The sequence below is a fragment of the Ornithodoros turicata genome, chromosome 2, assembly GCF_037126465.1.
Source record: "Ornithodoros turicata isolate Travis chromosome 2, ASM3712646v1, whole genome shotgun sequence".
NCBI classification, from domain to species: domain Eukaryota; kingdom Metazoa; phylum Arthropoda; class Arachnida; order Ixodida; family Argasidae; genus Ornithodoros; species Ornithodoros turicata.
In genome coordinates, this window is record NC_088202.1 from 28448026 (window position 1) to 28470190 (window position 22165).

The 22165-nt window shown below is 44.8% G+C and overlaps 1 protein-coding gene across 1 annotated transcript in view; it reads right to left on the bottom strand.

Moving 5' to 3' along the window:
* The window catches only part of LOC135384465 (venom metalloproteinase BumaMPs1-like), a 37198-nt gene extending 19186 nt beyond the window's left edge, over window positions 1–18012 (bottom strand). The window contains exon 1 of the mRNA XM_064613665.1: window positions 17882–18012. Within this exon, the coding sequence (XP_064469735.1) occupies window positions 17882–17990 (109 nt within the window). The 5' untranslated portion in view covers window positions 17991–18012. The remainder of the gene's footprint in view (window positions 1–17881) is intronic.
* Window positions 18013–22165: the final 4153 nt, after the last annotated feature.

Consider the following 22165-nt stretch of genomic DNA (forward strand, 5'->3'; position numbering starts at 1 on the left):
TTCCTCAGTCAACGAGGTATTTTCGTCCGGACAAGACAAGGCGACACAGAGCAATTCCCCATCTCTCAGGGGGTACCACAAAGAAGCGTCCTCAGTCCGCTCCTCTTTAATGCCGTTATGGCGGGCATTGCAACCTGCATTCAGCGGAAAGTCAACTTGTCCCTGTATGCCGATTACATCTCTATTTGGACTATACAGCCACTTCCCGTCCAGCACTCCGTCAGCGTCTTCAGCGCACGTTAGATGCAATTCGCCTCTATTTACTCCAGGCAGGAACACACTAAACTTTTTTACACCTATGCTAGTGTCAGAGGGGCGTATTTAGAAAAAACACCCAGATCACACTGATATTACGCCCCTCCGAGGCTGACCCTATCATAGATGGGTGTGAATTGGGTGCACATGTATATTGGTGTGTTAAGAGTGTACTAAGGGTGAAATAAGGGTGCAATGGTTTAAAGGAGTACAGAGGGCCATCCAAAAAAATTTCAGATTAAGACATCTGATGAAAGTATGTGTGTCATTATACCGAATAGCGGGAAAGGTTTTGATGTGTGCAATTTGTTTCCCGGAAAAAAACTCACATAAACATAGCTTCGCGCGTTCACCCTCAACTCGCCACTCCAGCTATAACGAGGATGAGGAGGTATGATGCCACGTGACCGATGGCGGTATAAGGTACTCGTTCTGGTTCGCCGGTCAGTGGGGGTCAGCGCCTTGTCCCTTTGCCGCCGTAAACCTGTTTTGCCAGTTCTCCCGGAGAATTGGGGATAGAAGGAGCAGCCGAAGCATTACCGAGCAAGGAGAAAGGCTTTATCAGGACCCCGAACAGCCGAGTAGCAGACGACAGCGGAGTAGCAGACAACATTTCTCTAGGCCAATCAGCGAGCGTTCACCTTATAGCGTCAGCGCGAGGTTCCAGGCAGATCACAGGCTGGTACTGCTCTTCACCACCGTTGCGCACGGTCGCTTTTTGCGGCGTATTTTAAATTCAATTCCTGCGATAATTATGACTCTGTGGTGTAAATTACTTCGCATGGTGCATCTTACTGGCCTACTTAACAGTTTTATGGGAAGAAAACTGGGTGTTAAAAATGACTTCTGTGCTACTTTAAGGGTGTTTTGCCTTATTGTAAAATGTTTAACATTGTCATGGAATATGAACGGTGTGCACACTGAGTCTTAAGTTTCCCTAATACCAAAACAAGTAAGAAACACAAACATTATCTTGATGGTGAGTTGATACACCAAGCAATTCCTCAATTCAGTGTTTTTTGTGTGTATAATCTAGTTAAACTTAGACATCTCACCTTTGGTTTTTCCTGCAATGCGAGCAGGGCTATCGAATTTGCAGACGCTCGCTAAACAGGCGATGTATATAGTATCTGTTTTGCTCTTAGAAAGGTAATGCCTTTCTAAGTGAGCTTTTGGTTCGTCGTTCCATTTATGTGATGTTTCAAATTTATCTCTAACTTTCCGTATATCAGACCGTATATTGGTCCACTATGGCACCAGTTCGTAATTGCTATATTTGGATAACACAATGCATTACATGTTCATTTTATGCATTTGCTTTGGCTGATATGCATGATACACTCACTATAGCACCAAAGCTGCACACGTTACGCCACACCAAAAATTGAATCAGTTTCAGTTAGCCCAATTACCAATGCACACCAACAAGCCGCATACCCGCGAAGTACATGTTACACCCTTTCAGAGGTGTGTATGTGTGTGTGTGTGTGTGTTGTGAAATACACCCTGACAGGTAGGTGTATTTCATTACACCTACAAACTTTTACACACAAAGGGGCGTGAGTTATGGTACACACAGGTTACACTCAAAAGGGTGTCAAAAAGTTTAGTGTGAATGGAGATATCCGTAGAGAAAAGCGCAGTTCTAGCCTTCACGCGCAAAGACATGCATAGATATCGCCTGTATATTGTTGGAAGCCCACTGGAGCAGGTGACACATCACAAGTTCCTCCGCGTTACTCTATCATGGAATTTGTCGCGGAAGCGCCACATAGACGTCATTGAAAAGAAAGTCCAACGCTGAGTCAACGTGATTCGTCACTTCGCAGGTATGAGATGAGGGCGAGACGAGAAGGATCTCCTCATGCTGCACAATGCCCTGGTTCCTGGCTCAGTGATGTACAGCCTTGCCGTCCTGCACGGACTTCCTCGGACACTGATCCAAAGGATTCGAGCCCTGCTCGCGCGCAGTCTTCGGGTGTGTTTCGATGTCCCGCGAGGCGCTGAAACCCGTGTATAGTAGTGGCTGAGGCCAAGGACATCCCCATTGAGGTTCTCCCTACTCGGGAAACTGCACGCCACTATCTGCGTCTCCGTGCCCATCATAACCATCACTCTCTGATTCGCAAGCTTCACGCTAGACGGAACGCGACGGTTCATGCTGCTCTGACATCATTCAGACCTCATATCCCCAAATTCATAGTCGACCCGACGGCACCCAAAGTGCCTCCATGGACGTTGCCATCGCCGCCTGTCACTGTCTCCATCCCCGGCCTCAAGAACAACAAAAAGAGCTATCCTGATTTTATTCTTAGGCAACTTACCCTTGACTTCATCGAGGCTCAATACTGCAACAGTACCGCTGTATACACGGATGAATCGTCGACCAGGGACACTTCATCTTGAGCCTTTGCCATTCCATCAGAGTCTGTTACACGTGGGTGTCGTCTATCTCACCGTACCTCATCGACATCCGCTGAACTTTATGCTATCTTGTTATTCTTGACATATGCGGAAGACTGCGAACCGCGGCACTTGGTAATTTACACCGACTCCAAAGCAGCTCTCCTGTGCATTAAAAACATGGGCATCCGCGGTTCCCTTTCCTCAGTGGTGATAGACATCCTGTGCGCCCTGAAGTCCCTACAAGATCGCTCACACAACATTGCCTTTCAGTGGGTTCCAGGGCATTGCGGAATAACTGGGAACCACGAGACCGACGCTGCCGCTGCACACCAACAACGGCCTTCTATGCCCATTATACTCTCGAGAGGAGACAGTAGATCCCTCCTCAGGCATTTGTCCAATTCCTAGTCTACCCTACAGTGGCAACACGACATTCCAACTAGGTCCTCTTTGGGAAGTGTAGACCCAACGCTGTCATACCGGCTGCCTGCAAAGCTTCCTCGTCCTCTGAAGTCGCTCATCCACAGGTTACGTCTGAATGTGGCCTTCACTCCGTCCTATCGATACCAGCTAGGCTGTGAGGCTAGCCGTATGTGCAACGAGTGTGGTGTACTTGCCAACGTTGACCACACACTCCTCTGCTGCCGGACCTATATCAACGAGAGGCGTACACTGCAGTCACAGCTTGCCACCCTTGGCTGCCGCCCCTTCAACTTGTCGACCATCCTCGGTCCTTGGGACACCGCGGCCGACTCCAGGGCGGCCTTACGTCATGTGGTTGACTTCTTTGAGGCGACAGGTCTAAAGGACTCATTGTGACCCCGGCAGCGCCTTCGGACATTCCCACAATCACGATCACGTTCAGCATCGCCATCGCCACTTCGATCATTCCTCTCATCTCTCATCGTCATTACTCATCATTGTCACCACTCATATTAGACCCCTAGCTATGGGGTAGCGTTCCACTCCTAGAGTGGAAAACCTCCCCGCTTCATCATCACAATATATATGTTGTTGTTGCAAAGATGAAAAGAAGTGCTCAACCTCGACAACACGTCGCCCGTCAAGCACGAAGTTACCAGTTTGAGTTTTATCGCCAACATCAACAGGAGGGGCCGGATCAGAAACAACAGCTGGAAGCGTTATATCGTCAGCATCAATGGATGGAGCTTGACTAGATACGAGATCCGAACTCGTCGAAGCGAAACACGCGCTAGTATCAGGAGGACTTTCACTCAAACATACAACATTACATAATTCATTTGAACCTTCAACAGAATAATTTCCAGACCGTCGAACACGAATACCTGTGCGACCCAAATCCGCCATGAACCTCTTCTTCCGCTTACGCTTACCGTACACAAATCCTCGAGCCATCGTAGCGAGACCAAGCGCACAACCCAACTCAAAAGTAGGTTGCAAAATGAGCATCCACACTCCCGCACCATTCGTAACAGCCACCACTACGGTGCGCGTGCGCGCCGCATGATCGGCGGATGGATACGGTCAAAATGTTCCGCGCGGTTTTTCCTGTGCTACGGCTAGCGGGCTACACAGAATGACGCGGTTTACGGGGCTTTGAGACGGTATTTATCCGTACTCACGTTTCATGCTTTTTTATAAAAACGGAAAGTGGTAGACATATAAATTTTATGTCTATCGATTCCTGAAATGTTTCCAGAGGAAGTAAACGGAAAGTTTTTTTTCGAAATGGCTATAGAAGTTTAATAAAACCTGTTCAAAGAGGGAGGAGAAAAATTGTGTACTTTTTCGCATTCGTGACGTCGCCGTAAAATACATACGACATGTATGAAAAATCTAGTAGCGTAAATATCTTCATCTCGTCTTCCTCTTTATGATGAAACCACCCGCGTCAAAACCTGCGAGGTGGTTACCGAGAAAAAGCATAAAAACTGTTCCATAGGAAATACATTGGGACGGAGAGCTGGTATGCCCTCTTAAGGCGTCTCGCTCGTTGGTGGTAGCCAAGGTCGTGCCGACGGCTTGGCGGTAGTGGGTTCCGATCCTACCGCCGGCTCTGCTGTCTGAGGTTTTCCATGGGTTTTCCGAAGACTTTCGAGACGAGTGTCAGTACAGTTCCCCCTGAAGTCCGCCCAGGACGCATACTAACCCCCCTGTCCCCCACTCCTTTCTGCTGTCCTCTCTCCATCTGTCCACATCTGTACGCCGCTCATAGCCACAGTTGCTTCGTGGTGCTAACACGGAATAAAAACTGAGGAAACACACAGACCCCCCCCCCCCCCCCCCAACCACAATTCTCAAACATTTCACATCTCTCAGACATTTGTGTTCGTTTACCCGTATTCACCAGTCGACTTAAACCATTGGTTTGGTGACGTGGGGGTTTAAATCGATCACGTGATCTCTCCGACTATGAAGCGCTGTCCAAAGGGTTGACCAGAACGCATGCGCATTATTAAAATTGTCACGCGACGGTTGAGGGGAGGGAGAAAGTAGCAGACGACAGGACTGCGAAGGAGGGAAGGCGCTCCTGTTTTTTTTAATTATTATTATTATTGTTGTTGTTGTTATTATTATTATTATTATTATTATTATTATTATGAGGTTGTTACGGAAGAAAAGTAGAGATGGCGCTGCTGCAGGTGGTTGCGGATTAGGGTATCAGTAATCGGTGGTTAGATCTATCTCTGTATCTGTTAATGACAAGCTCCGCGAGATAAGGTTGTTATGGTCGCTAAAAAGGTGCACATAGTGAGCGTTTGCCATGTTATTTGAAAAACAGAAGTAGGTATCCTCGCGGAGGTGATCGTTGTGCTATTGTCAGTGTTTGGTCGTCGATTGTGGTTGCGTGCAATAATTTCATCCGCATCGACCATCGCTTATTTATCGTCTGTTGTGCGATATGTGTGGTGAACTGCAACGATCAAGATTGCCTCTCGATTGCTGGGGCACTCCGACAGCGTCCTTTATACGCTTTTATACGCTTTCGAGCCTGGTGTCATGAGCGCAACGTGTGTGCAAGTGTTTGATCACTGTAGGCTATGTAAACAGAAAGAAAGTTGATGCAAGGGTGGCCTTATGCTGCATGGGGCTCCTACATGCACAACTTTTACGGTGTTATCGTTTTAAGAAATCGACGTGATACTTTCAACGTGTCACAGACCTCCAACGTGTTAGAGTATCTCTTTACTGGTTGTGTTTCTTTGGAGCGCAATTGACACGGAAAACGTACTCAGGGTGCTGGCTTGTCGTCCTGTGTGTGTGTGTGTGTGTATTTCGTTTGTTTGTTTATCGCTGTTTTCGTCATGTTACCCAGGGCGTCCTTCCTTGTGAGCGTGGAAGTGTTGTGACCCCCTGTCAGTGCGGTGCGTTGCTGTGCTTAACTCTGACCTCTCTTATTTCTGCATTTCAGCATATCAGATTATTGTGGAAATCACTAACCACTAAATTGACTGTTCTGTTCAGCCCACAAAGATTTATCGTTACGTTGTGACTGTCTCTTGCTCTGATCAAATTTCACGAAATAGGAACCTACCTAGTGTATATATTTGTGATTACAGTTACTGAGCATATTTGTCATTTGATATGATGCATTCGACATTTTTAAAATAAATGGACACACTTTAGTGCCAGTACACTACGTCTGAACCATTCAGGATTTGTAGTTTAATGAGACCATGTACACAAAATATAGATGTTAAAATGAACCAAATATCTCATAAAGAAGGAGGTGTTATACCAGTTTCATGAGTGGTGTTCAAAGGATAGAGCAAACAGGAGTGGACCGAAGAAAACACGTACAACAGCTGCAACATCAGCTACAAATAAGCCTCTGCTGTTATTTCGTTCAATAATTGCATTGTGCTTATTTCTTCAACTTCATATAGTATTGAGGGAACACTTTTGTGCAACTGGTTCGGGACTTACACATTTTCCATGCTCATTCTTTACATTCTTTACAAGCTTCTCTCTCAAATTCATACTGGCATTACAAATTTCACTAGCATTATCATCGCACCATTACATGCCAAACCATCACCACTTCCAATGCCTAAAAACTCCCCACAGCTCATGCCATGCCATGCTAAAATACGGCTGTCAACAGCACATCATGCACTAAACAAGTGTTGCAAGGCAGGGTAGGTCGTACGAATTATGGTGTGTAGACAGCCCAAAGACGCGGACAGAAGAACAATGACACGGACGACTGCATCATGCACTACGCTCTTTGAAATCACTCCTTATTTAAGCTTTTAATTTAGGATTCCTGTTCAGAAAGAATTTGCGTATTAGTGATGCAGTTAGTTATCACTCCACTCTAACACAGATCACTCAACTTTGACTGTGAAATGACATAAGAGGCCTGTGTGATGCCATGAGAATGATAATTGCCGCTGTATAATTGTGTAAACTTAGTTTGTTAATTTTTATTTCAGCAGCTCTTCATCACTTGCTTGGCATTTTTTTTTTAGTTTTCCAGTCATGGAATAGTTCTCGGACTATTTTCCCAGTTTTCCATGCTTTACTGGATTGCAGACATCCTGAGCTACACACTGTAATTCAAGCAACTGGGCATTCGAGGATCACATGTTTGTATCGCTCATGTTTGTGGCCTGCCTCAACTAATTCTCGTTCTTTACACAGATGATAAAGCTCTGAAAAATTATTGCGCAGGCTGCATTTCTGCACTGTGTGGTTATGCAGTTTCACTATAAGCTTTGTATTGAGAGATTGTGCTATTTCTTGAGAAACAACACAGTGGAATATCAAAGCACGGCACACCTAGAGGTGCTCATTCTAGCATGAAATCTCTGTAGTAGCACAGATCATTGTCTGCTTGCTTTCTGTATTGATCTATGGCAGACAGCGAGATGAAGTTCGCAATGGACAAATGTGCGCAATGCAAATACGCTCACACAAAGAATGGAATGCAACTTGAAATCACGTGCATCTTAGCTACAATGTGATGTATTACTTTTGTTAAAATTCTTTCTTTCCACAATTTCAGTTATTTTTTGAGCCACTTTGGTAGTTGTCACTTTGCAGAGGCGGACATATTCATCCAGTTGTGTCAACACAAATCTATGCAACTGGACAGTTTAATGTAGTGAGCATGGTGTACTGCATCATGAAGGACAAAGTTTGGGAGCAGATGTATGGGACATAACACTGAATATGTAGTAAAATAATACAGATGCCTCTGCATGACTACCCACCTAACTTCAGTAACGAGTGATGAACATGCAGTCTTCAGGCAACTTCAGGAAGTTAATACATGATGTATGGGGAAATGGTTCAGAAGTTTTAGCAGCACCCAAAGCAACAGTTTCACAACTTCCGGCCAAATGCATCATGTTGGCGCACCCCCAAGATAAGCATGTAATTATTTCGTTCCACTTTACTGAACTTTATGCACCCCTAAGAAAATGAAAATGTGGGAGGAGAGAGGGGTTCTGAAAAGAAACAGAAGTAGTGTGAATTTCCCATTAAAAAGAAATGAAAAATTCCACACACATAACCACAAGATTTATGAACCTATGGTGAAGCAGGCTCTTACACAGACATGTTTTTCATGTGTTACATCAAGTTCAGTTGTGTTGGGGATGGCATGGTATGCGATAAGCCTAAGCTAATGCCAGCCACATATTTGTATAGCAGTAAATTTTCTTCACATGTTACTTTAAAGAACTGCTTACTTGAAACAAAATAGATAACCAGGTGTGACACATATACAATCTAATGTCACAAGCGTTTGGTGCCTGTCATTCAGTGAAAGTAGTTTGCATGAGATGCCACGTATTCTCCTTGTGACGATCAGGGGGAAGGAAGCTTTCCAGCGATAAATGTATGTCATGGTGTCGTGTATTGCAACATCATTCAGGCACTGTTTCGAGTGACAGTTAAAACCATTTGTCATGAAGCTGATGACTCTTAGTTACATCCGAATTTTGTTACCGTAGTATTCCCATATTGTGTATACCCTCCACTCACTGCTTTTGTGGTCAAGTGCGAGTGTGGTGGAGTCAAGGCAGAGGAGAGCCGGTCTGATATGGGAGTACCCATTCTGCGTAGATATTGTACAGGACATGTCATACGGAAAAAACCGTGGACACTTAGCATGCACCTGAGCTGGTGTAAGGGGAACAAGTTGTAACATAACTGAATGTACAGTGATGTACTACACATATGCATATTAGAAGTGGATATTGGTTTGGTTCACTATTTTTGAACTCAGCTATTCAGAACACGTTGAAGACAGGCACAACACCAAATTAGAGGCATTGTGTCATTCGCTATAAATAGAAGCTTGATTGGAATGTGCATGCGGGAGTATATTACAAATCATGTAGCATGATTCCATAGGAATGTGTTTTCCCATTCTCAGGATTTACCTGTACAGGATACGAGACTACACAACAAGAGTGCACTGATCACACCAGTGTAAAACTGCAGTGTCGTCAAGCAATTTTTAACAGTCCTGCTCACAGAAATGATGCAGAACAGCATGCATACATTTTAGCTTGAAAGAAAAGCCCTGAGCTTCAGCAGACACAAAAGGGACTCTGTTTTTCTGTTTAGTACTATATTCACACTGAGTACATGGATAAACTTTCTGGCCATATGACAGCTATCAACAACATAAAAGAGGGAGAGCTAGTGTAACATGGGTGCATGTTTACCTTGCTTTACTACTGTCATCAATATCCACTCTGAACACATGCGCATAGAAATTAACTACGCAGCCATACAGCAGCTGTCTATAACATATAAGAACTACAGCTACTGTTAACATGGGACAGTGCTCTTTCGCGTTCTCGTGTGCTCAGTGTATATACAAGCAGCTGCACTGGGAGGACAAATCTGTACCCATGCTAACGGAAGCTAACTTTCTTTTAAGTAGTTGACAACACTCACGTGGCCATGTACAATATTTCCATGCACTCATGCTACAGTTATGACAGAACCGCATGTGCATTTTGATGTTGCGTGTACCAGCTGGCTACTATTATAATTGTCAATACCATCAATTGATAAGCCTGTAACCTATGTTTTGTTAAACCTATCTGGAAGGTGTTATATGCAGTAATTGCAGTTGATCTAATTTTCAACTTCAAGTGCAATGCAATAATGAGCAAGGGAGCTCAAAGTTTCTGTACACATTGCCCTTGATTCCTATGCAATTCAGCTCTTTTGAAGTACACCTCAGATATATTAGTGGAGTCAGCATGGGGAATGTAGCAAAGATTTTTTTCCTTGTGCACCGTTGCTTACTTATGTTTTCATGTTACCTCACCAACTAATTGAGCGGAGTATCGAGAGTGCATGCCTCTATGAAAAAAGTCATCCTTGTGGAACTACGTAATAGCCTTTATTGTCTGAATATGAACAAAAATCTCACGAATACAAGGTTGTTGTGACGAATGAGTCCACAACAGCGATTTTTTTAAGAAATGATCTCCAGAATATCTGTGCTTATACAATACACAAAAACTGTCAGTGATTGGTTATGTACCTGCAATAGTTAACCTGCAAAAATAATGATGCATCCAAAAGGTCTCCGGCCTCCTTTAGCACACCGCTGTGTAGTGTCTTTCGCAGAAACAGCCCTACAAAAGCAGATCTACTGTTACCATACGATAAATCAAAATAGAAGTAAGCAGCTGTCTTTTTTAATGTTTTCCAATGTAGCAGTAGTAACACAATACCTGAAGAATTGTTTTTCATTGGTCTCCTCTGCTGTGGGATGCTGAAATAAGTAAAACACACATTTCAGTTTCATCTATGTGAATTACAAATCTATTACATGTGAATGCAGGGAAAATGGGGACCTCGTTCGGTTTTGCTCCGGTATTTTCATAACCTGGGAAAGCAAAATCTGCTCAAATTCCGTGTTCAGTGTAGTGCAACAACATGCATATTTCCATGCTTCCATAGTATACACACAACAGCGGCAAGACGCTAATGCACTTTATGATCAGTACTATTGCACGGTTAAATGTCTCTGGATATTTATTTATTTGTACTTTGGTGCCCACCAACGGCGGTTAAGCCTAACGTGGTGGTGCACCAAACACAAGAAACACATAAAAGTAATAAAAACCTCCAACAAAGCCCAAGATTCAAAGTGCTATAACAAGACTTATGGTTACATAGACATTAATACACTCTTAAACTTAGCAGTTGTCCGGAAAATGTCCACATCATCATTCCGTGAAAAGAATTCATTGTATGTGCCTTGCATCCTAGTCAATGGGCAGCATTTGCATGGAGCATGGGGATATAAGACACGTTGCAAAGATACTGGGATGGTTAATAAACATGCGAGTGGATAACGCCCCTCAATTTCTCCATCGGGGCTCGCAACAACCATCTATAGCACGTTATTGCTCTTACTGTACAATCACGGGGTGCTTACAGTGTGTATCACAGGAGACGACATCATAACAGAGGTGGGGAGTAATGCATGACAAAGTAATGCATTACTGGTAATGCATTACTTTTGAGTAATGAGTAATGGTAATGAATTGCATTTTGCCAGCAAGTAATGAGTAATGGTAATGCATTATATTTCGACTGAGTAATGCAGGGAGGCATTACTCATTACTTTTGTCGAATGTTCACTGCGCCACGCGAAGATTTGGAACATCCATGTTTTCTTCAACCCGCCTTTAACAATGAGCACATGGCAACATGGAAAGAGAAAGGCGCGGCCTGGGGAATTCTGCAAGGGTTCAACAGTCGGCGGTGTGTGTCACAAGTGTCTACATGATGATATCACCGATTTTCTCCTGCGTGCCTTTGAAGTAAAGGATAATCAGTGAAATAGAAACATAGCCTCTATGAAGGTAACACGTAATTATTGCTGTAGTAATGCACTGTTTTGGTATGGTACTGTGTTAGTTTCTCTTGTGCTGTCAGATGTAGTTTTTCTGCCAGTTTTTCTGTAGGCGGGGCTTCATCCGCCGGCTCCACAATGCTAGAAGAGGCCTTGCCTATCAGACTTGCTTCTGCTGGGATTTAGTGGCACCAATTTTTTGGCACCAATTTGGGGATACTCGGGTGGCTATTGCCTATAGCAAAAAAAGCAAGGGAAAAACTTATGCATAGCATCTTTGAGGCTTATGCCCTAAAATGTAAATGTAATGCCAGAGTAATGGCATTACTTCGTTAAAGTAATGACATTACTAATGCATTACTAATATCCAAAAAGTAATGACTAATGTAATGCATTAGTTTTTTATGCAAGTAATGAGTAATGGTAATGCATTACAAAATAAAAGTAATTTCCCCACCTCTGCATCATAATAAGCGCCAGCATGGTGATGTCACATTGACGTTCGGCCATCCGCACGCTCTATCGGTCCATTGAATTGGTATCTGGATTTTGTCCAGTGGCACATGTCGATGTCACTCTCTTTGACCACACTTTGACGGTGATTTTTACGTTTGTCATGCAAAAGTTCGCAATAGCGCCTTCTAAATACAACAGCCGCATTCCGTACCCCCGGTCAAGCGTTACGCCGTTTTCGTTTACTAACCGTGCATTTAAAACGATTCTGCTTAATTTTTTACCAGATTTCGAATTAGTGAAACATCACCTACCACAACCACTCTACAATAGTTTTTTTAGCACACGTTCACAGTTGCAACGTACCTAGGCCGACGTTAAACTAGCCTCTCCCCTAGTTTAAAATACGTCCCATTCAAATATATGGGTCTTAAACCACCGGTTTAAGTAGCTTGGGTGGATGATCGAAATGGAACATTTGAAGCGAATATTCGTCCCATTGCGATAAAATCCACCTCCTGGGCGCTTCTAGTAACTATATCAATCAAAACTTACCCAAGATTTGATGAAAAATTTTTCATGAACCGGGGATTAGGCCTACCGGCCTCCATCGCTTCTTGCAGACTCTGGCAAAATGCGCATGCGCCGTGCAGGAAGCTCGCTATGTGCGGTGCCATTTGCTTCACAGCAGCAGGTTGTAGAGCATGGGATGGTGATCCAGGATTGGCGAACGAAAGTCTCACGTGATCGATTTAAACCCGACGTCACTAAACCAATGGTTTAAGTAAGTTGGGGAATACGGGTAGTTGAGTTCAGGACCTGAACTCAACGAACACAAATGTCTGTGTTCGGGACACATAAGGTGGGAGATTTGTGTTTGCTCTGGCATCGAGTATTTGTTGTGGTTGTCCGTGTGTTTCCCCTGTCTCCGGGTTACTTTTCGTCATGTTAGAACATGCAACCACTGAAGTTTCCAATTGATGGTTTATTGAACTTTTCCGCGTCTGTTTTATTACGAACAAGTAGTGGACGGGACATTTAGAAGTCATTTAAAAACGGCCACAGCAGCAATAAATAGAGGATGGCGATAACATAAGGTGTTTCAGCGGATGCCTCTTAACCCTTGCAGTTTCTGGAACACATAATCATGTCCCATCGCGCTGTTTTCCTCTAAGATAATAGTTCTCTTATTATTTTTTTATTTTCTAATCAGCATGGTTTCAGACGCAACTATTCATGCTAGATACAGCTGGTAGACTTAACTAACGACTCTTCTCTCTACTCTAGACCAGTGTTTCCCAAACTTCTCGTTGTGTCGAACCCCAAAACCACTGCGAATCAATTCGAGGACCCCCATTAAGTACGATTCATGTTGACATGAATAAGGGACGTGAAGAAAGAAAAGGAAAAATACACAAAGAAACAACGCACCGCAATGCAGGAAATGAGAGAGAGAGAGAGAGAGAGAGAGAGATACGTGATAACGATGATATGCGGATGAGAAGGAAATGAGAAGGTAGTATATTTCTGCCTTGTTTAGTATCACAAGTGTCACACCTGAAAAACCTAACACGAAATTACAGTTCAACTTTGCGTTCAGGTCGAAGGGTGATGCTGCATACTGAAGGCTACAAATGTCTGCGTACAATCTTGGCATACTACGTACAAACTGACTATGCACAAACATCGGGTTCAATTGAAGAAAGACGCAGTTGTAAGTCCGGTTCGTAAGCAGTGGGGAGCAGATTCGCGCGTCCCTCTCAGAGATGACGTGACGAGCACCAGCCAAGACGGTCTTCGAACTGTATTCGATCGTCGACGACCCCCCTGAACACTCTCGGGGACCCCCGGGGGTCCGCGGACCACACTTTAGGAACCACTGCTCTAGACTTGGGATGCCAGGTGGATGCCACATTCACTAAATCGCGAAAGCTTTCGACCGTGTTCCCCACGATTGCCTTTAATGAAGCTAGCAAGACTAAACCTGGAGTCGTTAGTCCTGAAATAAATACGGAATTTTCTGTCTAATAGATAATGAGTTGTTGTTGCTAATAACACATCATATAACATCGCAGAAGTCACATTCGGTATACCTCAGGGCTCTGTTATCGGCCTTCTACTGCGTCCCTCCTCCTGCTGTCTTAATGCCCCAACTTACCCAGCATAATCGTCCAGATTTCCTTTCATCATCCTTTGCGAACACTCTGTGATTACCTGAATGCAGTGGATATACGCTTTGACTGTGCGTTATCTGTTTCTTCTTTTTATTTTGTTTTATATACCCCTCTATTTATCTTAATATATATTAACGGCCTCCCATTTGGGTAATTTTCCACTGTTTGGCTCTTCGCAGATGATCCATAAGCTCAATAGGCGACTTGAGAAACTACCAGAGAATCGCCAGATACAACGAGCTCGTTGTATACAAGAAGCTTCCGGCCACAGCGTACGGCTCCAGTGGGTGCCCAGTCACGTCGGGCTGCCCGGAAATACCCGTGCCGACATTGCTGCGAAACGTGCCCATACAACGGCTGCCTTGAGTCTCAGCATCCCGCTTTCAATGTCAGCCTCCTTACTCCAAATACGTCGCTTGCGCTCTCGCTGTGTCCAAGATTTCATAGTACGTGCCATCTCGCCCAATACATTTCTGCACTCCATCGACCCAAAAATGCAATACGTCCCCCCCCCCCCCCAATACCACGAGGAGGGAAGCGTCCGTTATCCACCGTCTGCTGTTAAGCGTGGCTCGAACGCCAACACGGCTCTTCCAAATCAGCATGCTTGACACCCCTACATGTGCAGCCTGCTCTACCGAGGGCAACACTTCCCACCTGCTCCTCCACTGTCGCCTGTTCGCCGCTCCCCGTGGCACTCTCATGGAGCGGCTAACTGCCCTAGGGCTGAGGGAGGTCTCGCTGGTAACGCTACTGGGCCCTCTGCAACGACCCATTCAGTGGCGCGTCACCGGCCTCGGTGGCTCAGTCGGTAGCGTGTTCGCCTTCTGATCCCGAGATCGCGGGTTCGAACCCGGCCGAGGACGCCAGCAACTTGGTGGCAGGGTACAAGTTGCTTAGACACGCCGTCTTCCGCGAGGGACGTTAAATACGGGGTGCCGTGTAATGAGCTTTCATTGCACGTTAAAGAACCCTCAGGTGGGCAAAAGCAATCCACAGACCGACCGCTGTGGCGTCGCTCATGATCTCAGTTGTCTCGCGACGTAAACACCCAATTATAAATATCAGTGGCGCGTCGGAAGGGAACTTTACGCTTCCTTACTGACACAGGGCTCGAGCTGAGCCTATGACTGCGCCTCTTTTCTTTCGCTCTCTTCGCTCTTTTTGTTTTTTCTTTCTTTTTCTTCTTTTTATTTTTCCTTTTTTGTAAGCGGGAATAGCAAGTCGGCTTCTGGAGCCAGGCTAACCTTTCCCCTCTTTCTTTCTTGCTTTTTTTTGCAATAAACCTATATTCCTTCCCCACCCCCAGAGAGCTTAGCGCCCCTTTAAACTAGAGGAACTTGCTCATAACAAAAAAGGAGAAGTTTTGTGCAAGATGTTTCCGTCCCTTCTCTCTCTGCCGATTGTCCACGAGGAGTCAAGGTGAGCGAAAACGAAACGTGAAGGACAGTTCATTCCAATATTCTCCCAGGGTGCAACACGTGCGCAAGGGGCACTGGGATTTTCTGAAATCGTCTATTAGTTGGACAAATGGGAAATTCGTCGCCATGCTCAGTTCGCCACCACACCAGTGTTGGGGATTTGATTTAGTTGCGGATTTAAAACCCCAAAAGAGACTGGTCGTTTGATTTGGATTTGGTTGGTGGCTTCATTATGAAGATGGTTTGGAGCTGGATTGGATCAAATTTTTGCTTGGGGATTTGGATTTGGAGTGAATCACGTTTTTTCTCAAAGATTTAGATGTGGATTCGGGTTTACATCATTTGCCATGAAATTCAGCCTATATACATGAGCGACGCGCATGCTTGCGCGACCGTGGCCGCTTGCTCCGGCTCTGGCTGCCTCTGCTATACTTTGTAATGTAATGCCGGCAGTAAGTCCAATAGACTTCAATATTCGGCGTATAAGCCACTGAGAAAATCTCGGCGTCTCTTCGTAGGATAAAAGGGTATTCGTCGGTGGTACTACTGGAACACTGCAACGATGCTTTTGCACGCTGCTTACATCAATTTACGGTCTCTTACGGTGTCTAAGCAACTTGTACCCTGCCACCAAGTTGCTGGCGTCCTCGGCCGGTTCGAACCCACGATCTCGGGATCAGAAGGCGAACGACTGAGCCACCGAGGCCGGTAGATTGTGAGAGATCCTGTAATTGTGACTGAAATGGGGTGTTGTGGTCATGGGCTTTCTAATTAGCGCAAAGGGAAAAAAAAGGTTACCTCTCCTTGGGAATTTTTTTAGCTCAGTTAAGCTAATTAGACAAATTAATTAGATACACTGATGGAACCCACCTATTTAGGCGGCAAAAACCTTCACGAGTATGACGCAGAAGGTTTCTAATTTTTATCTCAAATACCTTTTTTTAATAATTAGGGGTCACTCTTCAGTCTTATGTTTGGCGTATTTTTCTTAGTTACACAAGTGTTAGGAATTCCCGTTAGTAATCAGGTATTCTGTCTAAACATCCGAGCTTCCGAAAATGCGGTCGACTCTTAAGCCATTCCACAGCTGTTCAGCAGTGTTAGTTTGTCTTCAGAATTGAAAAATCCGGATTTAAAAAGGGATTTGATTTGGCGTGCTGAAAATAGATCCGGATTGAAAATGATTTGATTTGCTGGAATAAATTTAAATCCGAACTTGATTTCGATGTGGTAAAGCGGCTTTCGCAAACTGCGGATTTGATTTGTATCCGATTTGCTTCCTCAAATCCCCAGACACCGCAAAAACCAAGAAGCGAAACAATCCCACAGCTTCCGAGACGTCGTGGGTAAAACAGCCCCTTGGTTGGCTATCACAAATCAGCGCTAAAAGTGAGCGCTGAAAAAGTCCAGACGAGCTCAACTCTGACAAGCGCTGTTTTCCAGTGGTTCATAGCAGTGCGGGAAGGAAATAACAGCACTGCCCTGTGTATATGAGAATTGCCCCTTATTCTCAATGATTACAGCATTAACTTTAACGTTACTGCAATGAAGCAATCCCTTTCCCTGCCCCCATTATCCCTACATCCGTCTCTATCGGTCTTTGCGTTTTTCGTAGGGTATTTCATAACACACCTTTGCACTCTGATACAGCTTGCCAGAGCTGATCCAACTATCGCTTTCCGGGTATTACGAAATACTTCTTGGCAAGATGCTGCATTAATTCACCGAATGCGACTCAATGTAGCTTTTATAGCTCAGTGGTGATGTCGCTTGCGACAAGTTGACTATGCGAGATGACTTCAATGCGGTGATCGTGAAGATGTAGAACACATGCTTGTCCATTGCCAGCACTAGCAACCTTTCAGAAGGACACCTTTAGGGTCTCTAAATCAGCTGCACTCTCGCCCTCTCACTGTGACAAAACTGCTTAGACCATAACCAAATCCAGCCTACCAACGCGCTCTGCCCTAAAGCACCCCTAAACTTTGTGGACACCGTAGGACTTCGGTCCTCACTGTGAGGCGACTGATTTACCACATTACCGACGGCATTGGGTAGTGTATATATAGAGCAGAGGGTATAGTACAGTGCAGCAAATCAACGTTATGGGTTCCCTATCAATACCTTCAATCTTTAAAACTGTTCACGTACGCGTTGAATACCTCTGGCAAGAAAAACGGCGGGGATCACAAGCTGCGTGTCGGGTTCCGCTGCCCCAGAGGCAGTGGAAGCCGGACACGCATAGCAGCATTATTACCCAAGGAAGGTCCCATGAATGGTTATAGACGTACATGCTGTATCGCTTTGCAGAGCAATTCAGGTTGGGCAACATATTGTAATTTTGAAAAATTTACCTGCAAATGATCTGTTGGCAGTAGTGCACAAGGTGATAACGGCGTACACGAACAGCGCCGAAGTACGGGTCAGCCGGAGCAGGAAGGTTGTCATTGTGCTTCTTATCATATGAGCAAATGAGGCATTGTGTGGGAGAACATGCCGCATTTATTCCATGACATACGTGGACGTCTCCAATTACGCTCTTGAGATGGCAGCTATACTTCCTGTTTATTGCTTCCTGTTTATTCCTTCCACGCGCCAGAAATTGCATGACATCTGGATACAGCAGCTCGCACACGGAGAATCTCTTTTCCGGTACACCCCAATTCATACGCGCAGCTGGGTACTCGATATGATACAATAGGCCTCTACATTTGCCGGTCTGTAAAACAGCCCGGTCGTCGTTTTTTAATCAAGTGTGTTTGCGGTGTTGGAAAGGTCAGAGCAGGGAACGGTATAGTAAAAAAATGTATTGCGCTGACACAATGGTATGTACGTACAATGAAAAACAGTGAAACTATGAGAAATGCGATTAACAGCGCAAGAAAATTGCACAGGGTTAAATCGCGGACTGACGCTATGAACGGACGGCGATCACTTTACATAAATCTTGAAGGAAAGCTAAGACCACCTTTCATTAGATGTGTTAACGCTGTATGAGAACCACTGGCTAGAAAATTTGGCGCTGCGTGAAAATGATTAAAGAGTTCACGACGAAAACGTTTGGTGCTAGCCACGTCAATAAGAAGGCAGTGGAGTCGACGTGGTGCAACTCGCACCACATGGAGTGGTGGCCAGAAAGTCTCGCATCTCACCGCGAAGTGAGGCGACCGTTGCCATAACTAGGGAAACCTCGTCCACCTCACCACAACCCTGTTACGGGCCCGCCAAAAAACGTGGAAGCCCCAAAAAGGTAAAAATTGTGAAAAAGTCGCCGGCAGCCCCAGGAAAAGTAGCCAAAAGTAGCCAGTTTATCGTGTGTGTAGCAATATTTGTAGCCAGTGTAGTACGGCCATCAGGACCCGCTTGCACGAAACGCTTTGAGGGTTAACTCTTGACGCTGTTCTTCTTCTCCCACACAGCCATCGACGTCTCAGGGATATACCGAGGAGATCCTGAACAGGATATAAGGGCATCCTGGGGACATCCAAGTACTGCCAAAGGATTCCCAAGGACGTTCCAGGGACTGCAAAATACGTATCCCTGGATGTCCTAGCAAAACCTTGAGGATATCCGATGCGACATAAGTAGGACTATCTTTGGACCACTTTTCCCTACACCCAGTCAGAAAGTTCTGTCCCACGGATGTCCATCCCATCCGATGTACTTACACGAAGATACGGGTATCCGCAGAATAATGAAATTCCTCCAGCGGGTACTAACGGAGATCCACTTGGCCGGGCATCGAACTTCCAGGGGGTACGGGCATAAGCAGGAGCTCTGGGATGCAACGTGTATCTCAAGCGACTGTTGCTCTTTCATCTTTTAGTAGTTAGTATACGCTTTGTAGCAGAATGTAAAGCGTCTTTCCGCCATTTTTTTAACTTCTGCCACCGTAGCCGATGGCTTTGCTTTCTGTTGCTCCGCTCTGTTTCCCACGAGGGAAAATAAGCGGGGCGTTTCAAAAAAGATAGAAGAAAAAAACAGCAAGGTAAAATTGGGCCACTTAGCGAAAAGCTTTGGAAATGAAGTGGAATTCACTTCCAAACAGAAAGCAGACACTGTACATTGGTGTTCTCGCAAGCTTCTACACATTCGAGAGCCCTGCTCAGCTGTGAGTCGAAATGAATGGTGAGATGTCTCAGTTTAATTCGACTGCGTACACAAACAACAGTGAAATCAGTAACTGCTCGGCGTATTAAAGGGACTCTGACCAGAAGTTCGACAAATATTTCGTTTGCATCTATTACGAAGGTATAATATGCCTTCAAGCCACACGCGAAATATTTTGGCTGTGCGCGGAGGCAAAGTTTGCCAAACGGGGAGCTGAAAACCGGCTTCGCTTTTCCCCCTCAACTCGCGCAATCGGGGCCGAAATCTAGCCTCTTTGCAGTGGACATCCGCCAATTTCCATGTGCGTGACGAAAGCACACACACTGTACTGTAACCGGTTACCTATTTGCCTAAACTATATTTTATGTACATCTGTGTAGACGATGCAGATACACTGCGTATCGCCAGTTTGCAAGGTGAGTATGGCGCAAGCTTGGGAAAAACAAGATCATGGTCATTCCAGCCTGTGCAGTGAAGAGGGTCTCGCAAGCCTTTCCCACAGAAAATGCCACAGGCTTCAAGTACCCAAGATCCTAACTGGGGGTAGCTCTTCGCACAGCTCGTCTATCACATTTAAAATAATTCAGCATCTGTATTTAAGATGATGCATGGTTCATGAGTTCAATATGTTGTGTTGAAACACAACACTAGTCCTTTTTAATGGGTCTTGCGGAACGATAGATGAGCACTCCTTTCGTGACATTGTGTACCATTGCTACAGTGAACAATTTATTGAGCAAGACTGATGAACAAACGAAAAATAGAGTCTTGTCTTCCAAATATGTATTTTCCTTGTAACTTCCGTATTTGTTAAGTGACCCATGTTGATGTCCCCCTTCATATAATGCCTGTGATGGCCTTTGAGATATATTCATAAATAAATAAATATAAAAACCGGAAAAAAGATGTAACACGTATCCTCTCTTTGTGTGAATGATACATAAACATTCTCAGAAGATTTGTACATAGTCACACTTTGCCTCATTTTGCATAAAGCCTTGTTCCACCTCTTACATCATCTCCACATCTTCAATCTCCAAAGCAGTACAAGGCTAAAGTAATGAGCTACTACATAAAAAGAAGGAGGGGAAGAAAACAAACGCTGGCACATCTAAAATTCGAAGGAACCCTGGTACTTTCACGGGGCTACTCACGGCTCAGTGCTGGATCAGATCCCGATGGAAAACAGCTTTTCTGAGCCTCAGTGATAGATTCCCTTGATTGCACTGACTGTGAGGCACAACTCATTGGCTTGGTGGTAAGTGGACTTGCGTCTGATAGTACGATTTGGAATAAAGGGAGCAAGGAACATCTCTCTACGGTCTTAAGAAGGATATCAACATTACCTGTCAAGGCACAGCATTTCATGTTGCTTTCAGTAAGTACAACACTCCTCATAGCAGTTACCATTCGTGTTGGGAAAGCATGCTGAAGTTAGCTCAGGCAGTGCATCCAGAGCTGTGAATCAGGTTCATAGAGAGCACCTGGTGAGAGGGACAGCAACAGTGTCCATTAAAGACTCTCCAAGAATTTTGTGCAGGTTTGGGGGACACAGCTTTTAATAGTGTTGATGGAAAGCAGGGTGTGTGAAACACTGACTTCTGTTAGATGAATTCTTGTTATTGATACCAGGTACCCATGTTCTAGTAATCTAGAAAAAGCCTTGGCTCTCTTGGAGGAAATTGCTAATGAATCTGAGTGTCTTTTGTGAAAACAGGTTGTAACTGCCTTTCTATCCACCCTTCTTAGTCGCCCTAGCAAAAGCAAATATGTAATGCTGTACACCATATCTGATGCTAGCACACTAATTGCTTTGAGTGTTCTCAGGCTTCTGAAATGGAGCTACCTCGTACATACGCTGTGCCATGTCGGCAAGAACATAAATCAGACTGCCTTTACTTTTTAAATTGGCCCTTCAGTGCCTCATGTGACTGCAAGAATGGCACCCCCAAAACAATAGGCAATGAGAATGATTTCTGCAATGTATGGAGCTTTGTAAAACAACAACTTTATTTGAAAATATATTCCAAAAGTCGGGTGACAACCTCATAATGTAGCGTCCTTTACTGCAAACGCCGCTCAACACAACGAATAAAAACAGAGCGTAAACGTTTTGTCGCCTATCCGGGTGGCATCATCATTACAACAGAGGCCAAAGATGAGCACATTAGCCTATCTAAGAGGGAATCTTACACATCCGATAGGGGGCCATGGTATGTATTACAGGCTGAAGCATCACGCCTGATAAAGCAGGATTCTAAGAACTTTCTAGGGCCCCATCGCTAGTCATGAGCAAAGGTTACTGCACCATCAAAATATATGTCCCTTAGGACAGCAGTGGTAGACTGATTCGGTCCTGTTTAGTTAAGCTACGCATTAGAAGCCCTGGCAACTGGCTCTTTTAGTCTGTCCCACGTCTTTTGTCTATCTTGCCAATGTAGGTTGCATCACATTCTATGCACTCAACTTGATATGCACAGTCAAAATGCCTGATGGGCACAGTACCCTCCAAATAGCGTATGAAATAC